Below are 9,787 nucleotides of genomic sequence, written 5' to 3' on the forward strand. Positions count from 1 at the left end.
GTGCCTTGGAGAAAATGGGGAGGCCTGGCACTGGTGATGTTTTGGAACTAAGATGAAAAGCCGCCTTCTTTTTGTACCCCTGTTGATCATCTTTTCCTTTCTGTGAGTTGGAATTCAGGAGACCCAGGATTCAGACCTCTTCCCAAATGGACAACCAGGAAGACTGGGCTTTTCTTGTATGAAGGTTCTTTTAAGTAGAACCATTCCCCTTTGGCCAGCCTGCCTAGAGTTGGGGGCTGGATCTGCCATGTAGACAGCAGGAGGCTTTGGAGAAACGATCACATCCCCACTTAGCCTCAACCTCTCAACCCTCTGTCTGGAGCCCTGCAGCCTGGGATCACATCTAACTTTGCCAGTTATTAGCTATGAACTTAGGCTATTCATTTAACTGCTTTGTGCTCAATTTCTTCACTTGGAAAGTGGAGATGTAATAGTGTTGTTGTGAGTATTAAATGAGGTAATAGCTACAGGGTGCTTCAACACAGTGCCTAGCACACAGTAAGCACTTTGTTCTTATTATGACGTCCTTTTGTGGCCCTAGCTGTAGATTCGGCTACTTTCCTGAAGCAGTAGAGTTCATCAAGAGACCAAGATTTTACTCACAGTTCTGACCTCGTTGCGATGGTTTCCTTGTCTTTAATGAGGGCCTGGATTGGTGAAAGGAATAAGGCCCTTGTCTTGAGCCTGGGATCCTGGTGAGAACTCAGGCTGAAGTGGGCAACCTGGACTAGGAGTAGGAACCATGGTTCTGGTCCCAGCTTCTCTCATCCTCTTGTATGTCTCTCTCATGCCTCACTTTCCCCATTGGTAAGACAATGGGCCTAGATATGTAATTCCTGGGGTTCCCCCCTCTGGCTTCCTCTGACTTGGTGACTCCCTGTTCCTTTACTCTGCAGTTGGGACTTGGTGGTTGACCTCTCTGACCAGTAGAGGGCACGCGTGTTCCACCTGGTGCTTCCTGCAGGACCCCACTGTTAGGATGAGGGGGAGGGAACCTGCATTGCACCCTTCCGTCTGCCACCCTCCTGCCAGCCACAAAAGGCCCCTTGCTCCCCATGGCACTGCCTTTCTACGAGTCAGGGTGCCGGCTTCTTTAATATGGAGGGTGCTGCTTGGTGGGGTTCAAGTTCTAACTGGAATAATGCCGTGGGCTGGGGTGGGACAGAGGCCAGGGATGGATTAGCCAGACTCACAGCACCTACTTCCTGGTGCCATTTGGGCGTTCCTTTTGAAGGCGGCTCTGGGCAGGTAGCAGATCTTTTCAAGGGAAGGTGCTAGAGAAGCGGGGAGTTCCTGAGAGATGAGGTAAGCTCAGGACAAGGCCCTGCCAGGCTCCTTCCCTGCAGATTTCTCTGCCTCTGCAGAGTGGGAGTGGTAATGACATTTTCCGCACACCTCCTCCTTGACTGGAGCTGTGCTAGGTGCTTTCATAATGGCTGTGAAAGTGGGGAGAGGGGAACTGGGCTTTGTTCTTGGTGGGCCCACTCATCCCCCCCCCCTCCCCGGTCCCCCGCCCCAGTTCCTCCTTCCCTAATGAGCACGTCAGTGCACACCTGGAAGCCTTGGCCTTGCAGGTAGGTCTGCATGCCTATTCCCCCATCCCTCTGTCTAAGGCTCGTTTATGACCTCTGGGGCCAGTAGTTCAGAGCATCTCCTGTTTTTAAGTCCTGCCTACTGGCCCTGCCTACTCATCCTAAGAGATGGGCTGAGCAGAAGGACTGTGTATCTCCACTTCCAGGCTGCAGTGCAGCTGCTTCTGGGGTGGGGCCCAGCAGCTTTGCATAAGACACTTTGAAAAATAAGAGCCCTGAAGGGGTAGCGCCTATGCCCCAAGGTGCCCCCTGCCAGGAGACTGCCCCAGAAGCGCTTCCTGTTTAGGGGGGCAGAACTTGAGAAGAATTTAGGATAATGAGAGCTACCATTTGCTGAGCACTTACTGCCAGGCAGACTGCACACTGTGCTTTATATATTTTATCTTATTTGATGATCTTAATAACCTTGGGAGGTGGGTGTCATCAGCTGTGTTCTACAGAGAGGGGGCTGAGGCTTAGAGGGTGAAAGACTTTGCCCACAGTCTTACATCTGATTGAAGGCAGAGCTGGGATTGAACCCGGTTTTAATCAGTTCTCATATCTACAATATTCCCAGAGCTCTGGCCTGGACAGCCTCCTAGCTGCCCCCAATCCCTAGTGACTTCCTGTTTCACTCCAAAGAATGAGATCCTAACTTTGTGTTCTGGCCCACAGACCTGTGACCTGGTCCCTGCCTGACTCTAGGACCTGAGGTCTCATCATTGGCCCCCTAGATCACTCTCCTCCTTGTGCCTCAGACACACAAAGCTTATTCCAGCCTCTGGGACTTTCCTCTTGATGTTCTGCTGCCTTTGAACTTGATTCCTTCAAAATTTCAAACAGCTCACTTCCTCATTTCAGTTGGGGGCTGCCTACATGTCACCCCCTCACGGCAGTCTTCCCTGCCCACAGACATAAAACAACACCCCCTTACCTTGCTTTATTTCTTTACAACCCTTGCCATGTATCATTATCTAAAGTCATATTATTATTATTTTTCCTTGTTAACGTCTGTCCCCGCCCTAGAATACAGGCTCCATGTTGCAACGCCGTCACCTGTCTTGGTCATGACACTATCCCCTAGGGCCTAGACTAAGGGCATAATCGGTGGTTGATAAATATTTGGTAAATCAGTGAATGAATGATTGATGCTGAACATTATCGTTTGTCCGCTATAAATAAATTAATCTTTTGGGATGAGATTTTTGACACTATTGGCAGAGGATCTTAGACTTAAGGCCAGGACTAGGGTGAGGCAAATGAGGTGCTTGGGGTGCAAAATTTAAAGAGGTATTTGCATGATCCTACGAGTGGGTGACCTCTTAAATTTTGCACTGCAGGCTTTCTGTCCCACGCAGGGCACTGCAGCTTCAGCTAGAAGGGTTTTGGCTTCGTTGCCTCTGCCCTGCTTAGAATGTCAGAATGGGAAGGGCCTTGCTCAAGCCCCAGCACCTGGCTCTCCTGAACCAAGTCTGACATTCCTTATAGAATTCCACAGAAACCTCTTGTTACCCTGCCGCTCCGTCAGCCTGTATCAGCTCTCTGCTGTGATGTTTTCAGGTCTGACATCTCCTAAAGAGACTCTTGTCCTTGTAGACCCATCATGTGGTCCCTTGGAATTGTGTCTGTTCTTCTGGGGCACATCGTCCTTCCCACCGCTCGAATGCCCTCTTTCCTGCCTCCCAAAGCCTGGGGGTGACAGTGGGGCTGAGCTGGACACACTCTTTGCTCTGGTCCTAGGGTGTGGAGTACGAGGCCTTCTGAACCGTCATTTGTCTTCAAGCTTGCCTGCCCCATGGGGGACACTATAGCTTCAATGGGAAGGGCTTTGGCTTAGCAGAGATGGTTGGAAGTGGTGGGGAAGAAGGGGGGAAACTGTAGCCAGCACAGTGAAGTCCCTTGTTCAAGGTCTTCAGCTCGCAGGTAGCAATGTCAGGACTGGAGCAGGATGGCCACGTGGAGGGACTGCCCAACAATGGTCCTGGAGAAGGTTTGGGGCCATTTGTCTGTCCCTGGTTTGACAGATGATTTGTTCTCTGCCTACCCCAGCCTTGCTCTGACCCTCACTTTACCCCCAGGGCCACATCAGTTACCCCTTATGAGCTTTGCCCACCCCATCCCGCCCCATGACTAATTTCAGCTGTTAGGGACCCGACCCGCTGCCATAGCTCTGCTCCAGTCTCCACCAGATGCAATAGACTTGCCCCTTCCCTGCCCCTATCAGCCAGAATCCTCACCAGCTTGTGGCTTTGTCTACAGTGCCACCAGGGCGGACCATGGAAGTCACAGTACCTAATACCCTCAACGTGCTCAATGGCTCTGATGCCCGCCTGGCCTGCACCTTCAACTCCTGCTACACAGTGAACCACAAACAGTTCTCCCTGAACTGGACTTACCAGGAGTGTAATAACTGCTCCGAGGAGATGGTGAGTCCTGGGGTGGGGGAGGAGGCAGGAGCCCTGCTGTGTGAGGCCTACCTTTCCCACCACCTGCCCTGCAGTGGGCTGTCTGCTCCAGAGGGCTTTGGCAGAAGGTGTGTTGTCATGGTTTGGTGGCCCTTGGGAGGGTGGCGGAGATCTGGAGGTAACTGCCTCGCTTTTGGGTAAAGGGGTGCCTGGGAGGAGGGGCATCCTGCTGTCTGTGTAGCTCCTTGCTCATCCAACACCCCCATCTTTTCCCTTGTCTACCTCTAGTTCCTCCAGTTCCGCATGAAGATCATTAACCTGAAGCTGGAGCGCTTCCGAGACCGCGTGGAGTTCTCGGGGAACCCCAGCAAATATGATGTTTCAGTGACACTAAAAAATGTGCAGATCGAGGATGAGGGCCTGTATAACTGTTACATCATGAACCCGCCTGACCGCCACCGAGGCCACGGCAAGATCTACCTGCAGGTCCTCATGGAAGGTGAGGGCCGGGCAGGCAGAGTGGGGAGAGCTGAGCTGCTGTATGGGCCCCTGAACCCTTCCCACCCAAGTAATTGCTCTCGAGTAGCATTAGCTTAGGACTCCTTTGGAGAGGCTGTAGGGGGCAGGAGCAACAGCTTGTGCTGGGTGCAAGGAATCTGTTTTCTTTCCTCCAGTCCTTGGGACCTGGGAACATGTCTCAGAGAATCCTTATAATGCTATTGATCATGATTACGGTCTTAAGACTCTTACAGCAGCTTTCATTTATTGGGCACTTACTATGTCTCAGTTATAAAGCTAAACTCTACATATGCATTATCTTGTGTCATAAAACCCTATGAGGGAGGTACTATTCTTATCCCCATTTTTACAGATGAGGAAATTAAGGCTTAGAGAGGATAAGTAAGTTATCTATGGTCATGCAATTAATAAATAGTACAATCAGGATTCAAATTTGGATTCATGTGATCTCAAAGTCCATGCTCTTAAATACTATTATACAGCCCTCCCCTGGGGCTTTAGTTGCCCTGGGACTTTGGGGTGGGGGGCTTAGAGGTCATTGGCCTAGGTTGATTTTTGGCTTTGACTGAAGTTCTTTCCACGGAGGGGAGTAAAGTCAGGACAACCCCACACATACTGCAGGAGCAGGGGACAGTGGACAAAACCCTCTTCCAGATCTAGTGCTCAGCAGGTCTGTTTCTTTTCCTTCTCCAGAGTCCCCTGAGCGGGATTCCACGGTGGCAGTGATTGTGGGCGCCTCCGTGGGGGGTTTCCTGGCTGTGGTCATCTTGGTGCTGATGGTGGTGAAGTGTGTAAGGAGGAAAAAAGAGCAGAAACTGAGCACGGATGACCTGAAGACGGAGGAGGAGGGCAAGACAGATGGAGAAGGCAATGCGGACGATGGCGCCAAGTAACGGGGGCTGGCCCTGCGGCTCTCCCTCATGTCCTGTCTTCCCCCTTCTCTGCCCTGCACAGTGTGCCCCTGCCTGCCCTCTCTTGGTGTGCTTCTCTTGAACCAGGAACCTAGGGCTGACCTGGGGCCTCCTGAACCCCTCACTTCATATCTCCCACCCTGCACCAAGAGTGACTCACCTCTCTTTCATTTGAGAAACCTGCCATGGTGTCTGGGACATGTGGGCCCTGGGGGGAGGGAGAAGTGGGTTCAAAACTGTCAGTCCCTGAGAGGAGGCAGAAGACATGTGTGAAGGTCCCAGGGAGAAGACAGAAGGCGGGCAGTGGTGGAGGAGGGGGTCATCTGTCCAGCCTGCCCAGTGCCTGGACTCATCTGGTGGTTGCTTTAGAGGGGACCTGTGGGTGGAAGAGGGACTTTCCTGTGCTGCCACAAAGCTTGCGATGGGACATTGCTCTGCTCCCTGAGCTGCTCTAGTGATAGGTTCCTAAAACTTGAGGGTGGAGCATGTCAAAGGGACAACTGTGCATTTCCTGGGCTTTGATGAAAAGCTGAGCCTGGGGGCAAATGCAAGCAAGCCGTAGGCCAGGGAGCTCTGTTTTTACCCTCTCCTCCATGGATGGCTGCTACCACAGAAGACTTGTGGTTTTCTATTGACTGCTAATCCTTTGAGATTTTTGGTGAGAATAGCACTGAAGAGACCCTGAGCTGGGCCAGGGGTGGGTTGTGTTGTTTGAGGTAGTGGTTGTTTTACATCACAGTTGCCTACCAACAGGAGACACATTTCAATAGGCCGGGGGACTGACAGGGTGGGGCTCCATTGTAAACTGGAATTCGCTGCAGGCTGCCTTCTGGAGCAGGATGACCGCCAGGAGCAGTCAAGGTGCAGAGATGAGAAGGGGATGGAAGCCACGGGCAGAGAAGTTGATGTGTGGAGTGGGGGCACCATTCGGAGCTTCCCTTCAGACTTGTCTGGTTCCCCTCAGCAGAGTTTTCATCTGGATTTTGGCTAGAGACCAGAAAAGGGAATGCCCTGAGGGAAGCACGAAAGCCATGTTACTGCTCCCTGGCCCTAACAACTCTTTTGTGAGGAGGAAAGCAGCATTTGTGGGGAGCCAACTTTCACTGCCATTTTACTCACATTAAGAGGGAATTTCACGAGAGGGAGAGAGACAGAGAAAGAAACTGCAGACGTGGAGAACACTACCTTGGAAGCCCTGCAGAGATCAACCTGCCAAGTCGCTCATAGGACAGGTGAGGAAACTGAGGTTCAAACTGACGGAAACTGAGAGTCCTGCCATCTTCTCCTCTGGCTCCTCAGTCTCCAGTTTGAATCACCAGAGCCATAGTTGTCCCAGTGGGAGGGGCCTCTGTGGTAGAGGAAGGAGGTGAGGTGAAGGAGGCGCACTCATCCAGCCCTACTCATTCATCTCCCAGGAACCCAGCCCCTCCGTGCTGTGACTGAGGTAGGGTGGAGTGATGGGAGTGAGGACATTGCTGCTGGCAATGCCCCATCCCCTACGCCAGGCTGAGCCTCTTCACATTTCCCAAACTTTCTGGGAGCTCAGGTCCTGCCCAGGCTCAGGGAGTCAGAGCCCAGGACAGGAATGAGTCTGGGTAAAGGGCGTGGGGACAGAACTGTGACAGTCTCAGGGACCATTCTCTGCCTCTGCCCAACAGATGGTCAATTTGGGGAGTGAACAGTTGCATATGGGAGATTCAGTTTAACTCACTTCTATTCAACATCCATTTATTGAGCATCTCCAATGTGCCAGGCACTGTGTCAGGTGACAGGGACATACACAAAGCCATACCAGAGTTGGGAACTGCCAGGTCAGCATTGTGGGGATCAAGATTAATATTTTTGGTGCATCTAATTCCACTTGTACAGCCACTGCTTCCAGGGCTGGAGTTGGAGAAGAAAGAAGAGAGTCCAGAATCTGAGCCCTGGGAAGGGAGGAAAGGAAGGAAAGAAGGAAGATAAAACAGGGAAGAGGGTGGAGAGGCCAGGCAAAGTGGGGGATGGGCGACCAGCCAGATAGAGCCTGAATGAGGTGGGTCCAGCCCACATGGAAATTCTAACTCTTGGGCTCAGTACCTAACTGCCAATCAACACACTGACAATGGTGGGTAGTCTAAGCCACCAGGATGCCTGGGGCAGGCAGACATTGCCCATCTTGCAAGCCAACCAGCTAAAAGGAGAAGGTGGGTCGTGGACACCTCATGCCAGCTGAAACCAAGGGTGGTTGTCATACACTTCTGCAGTTTGCAGATTTCACTTTTTGGCAACCTTTCAAGTGCTCTCTTCTCCCAGGATGAGCGAGGATCTGTGCTGATTCTGGGCACTTCTCTTTTTCCAGGACTCATAATATTTAGGGGAATTATTCGTAGGATTCCCTAGGTTTATTCTAAGAAGTCCTAGCTCTCCATAAAGAAGCCCAAGTCTCCTGGGTTCCTTCTCTTCTCTGCCCTGACCCAGTGGGGCCTCGGGAGGGCAAGGCCTCTCCATGGGCCTCAGGGGTCAGAGCAGATGGGGATGGGCCAGGAACCACTTTGCCCCAGGTGCCCATCCTTATTTGCACTTTCTTCTCAAGCTTCTTAGAATCTCCTCCAGAAGTCTCATAGAGCTGCCTCTCCCAGGGCAATGAGGTTGGGAACAAAATAATCTTCTGTGAATAGAGGTAGGAAAGCGGTGAGATGTTTCCACAGCAGCCACCTCTCTACCCTGCTTTCTAGTTTATACCAGCAAGCTGTTCCTTTTCTTGCACACTGGGGTTCAAGCCCCACTTCTGGCTGTGTATTCCCACCACTGCATTCTGCGGGGTTAAGTCAGCTGGTTTTCTCGACTGCCCCTGCCTCTCCTGCTCCTTTGAAACCTCCTATCTGTCTCTTCCTCCTAATTAAGGGCCACTATAAAGAGTGATGGGCTGGCCAACCCATGGGATTTAGCTTATAAGAACAAAGCACAATTATTCAGGACTGAAATGCCTTGAGGTGCCTTGGAGCTGGCTTCGGAAATATCTACCCCCTAGCTATGGACTAATCACAGTTATTCCCAATGTATAAAAAGGAAAAGCTGATTGGATCCATATTTCTCCCTGTGAGTCTCCTTGGGGAGGTTGGGCTGATAAGTATTTCCAAGGTCAGGTTAAGCAGATGGACAATGGAAAATACTGGCCAGGTCCAAAACGATCGTCCCAAGTCGTAGGAACGGCTTGGTGCAGTTGGAACACGTGATGACTCAAGAAATTTTCCTTCCTACTTATGTCTTAAGGATAGACAGCCTGTGTCTCTTGCTGTACCTCTTGCTGATGTGTTCCTTTATTGAAGCTTGCTAATGCATTTGTACATAGTCTATGTAGAGGTATAGATATATTATATATACAGATATAAAACATCTCATTACATCCACCCCAAAAGTTACATTGGGGAGGGAAACAATCATTTCTCAGTGTTTTGAGTTGATTCACCAAAGGCAAATTATGGAATGTTCTTATTGCTCTTTGTGCACTTGGAGGGGGAAACCCAACTACTTATGCACTCAAGGTTTTATGTTGCTACATGGTGGTTGGAAGAGGTGATGTGGAGAGAAACTTAAATGGTCCTCTGTGACCCGACTGCTGTGATGTGTCTGCTTTTTGGAGCAGATTGAGTTTCTTATTGCTTGGATCTATTGCTACAATAAACAGATTGTCTCCCCTAAACATCCCTCAAGTGTGACGTTTTTCAAGGGTGTAGAGTGGATGGAGTAAGTTGAGGCTTTGCTAGGATCCTGACAGGGTCCCCTGACGCTCCTTTCCTGGTAAAGCCATTGACATTGCCAGATCCCCACTAAGGATAAGGTTATAGTCCATTCTTGTTGACAGATATTTCATCTCTTTTCCCCCTTTTCTCTCCAGAAACACCGTGGGGACAGGGTGGCTGAAAACCTACTTCTTGGAGGGTGTTGGTAATTGCTGGGATGATGACAATCTTTTAAGCCCCTCAAAGCTGTTACACTGATGTTGCCTATTCTTTCCTCAGACAGGTGGGTCATCCTCCCTAACCTCTGTTTCTAAGCCATGTCTCACTAGGCAGACATATCTTTTGCCTGTTCTGGACACAGGAAAAATAGATGACAGCTGGTCAGAGTCTGCTTTCCTGCACAAGGGATGCAGGTGGCTGGGGGAAGAGTCATGTTGCTCCTGTTCCATCTGCATACTGCTGTATCCTGTTTACGTACTGTCCAATCAGCCATACCGCTGAATCAGCCGGAAGTTCAGGACCAAAGGCAACCCCCTGGCCTAGGAGCTCCACTATTGCAGGCACACTTGGTCTTTTTCTCTCTTGGTCCTTGTTCTTAATGTCTCTCTGCATTTCTCTCTCTCTCTCTCTCTCTCTCTCTCTCTCTCTCTCTCTCTCTC

At 50.8% G+C, this 9,787-nt stretch overlaps 1 protein-coding gene across 1 annotated transcript in view; it reads left to right on the forward strand.

Annotated features, from left to right (window-relative positions):
- SCN2B (sodium voltage-gated channel beta subunit 2) overlaps positions 1-9,088 on the forward strand; it is a 12,892-nt gene extending 3,804 nt beyond the window's left edge. The window contains exons 2-4 of the mRNA XM_019647504.1: positions 3,831-3,997; positions 4,265-4,475; positions 5,189-9,088. Of these exons, the coding sequence (XP_019503049.1) occupies positions 3,831-3,997; positions 4,265-4,475; positions 5,189-5,388 (578 nt within the window). The 3' untranslated portion in view covers positions 5,389-9,088. The remainder of the gene's footprint in view (positions 1-3,830; positions 3,998-4,264; positions 4,476-5,188) is intronic.
- The last annotated feature ends 699 nt before the right edge of the window (positions 9,089-9,787 follow it).

Source organism: Hipposideros armiger, unplaced genomic scaffold (genome assembly GCF_001890085.2).
Source record: "Hipposideros armiger isolate ML-2016 unplaced genomic scaffold, ASM189008v1 scaffold_111, whole genome shotgun sequence".
NCBI classification, from domain to species: Eukaryota; Metazoa; Chordata; class Mammalia; order Chiroptera; family Hipposideridae; genus Hipposideros; species Hipposideros armiger.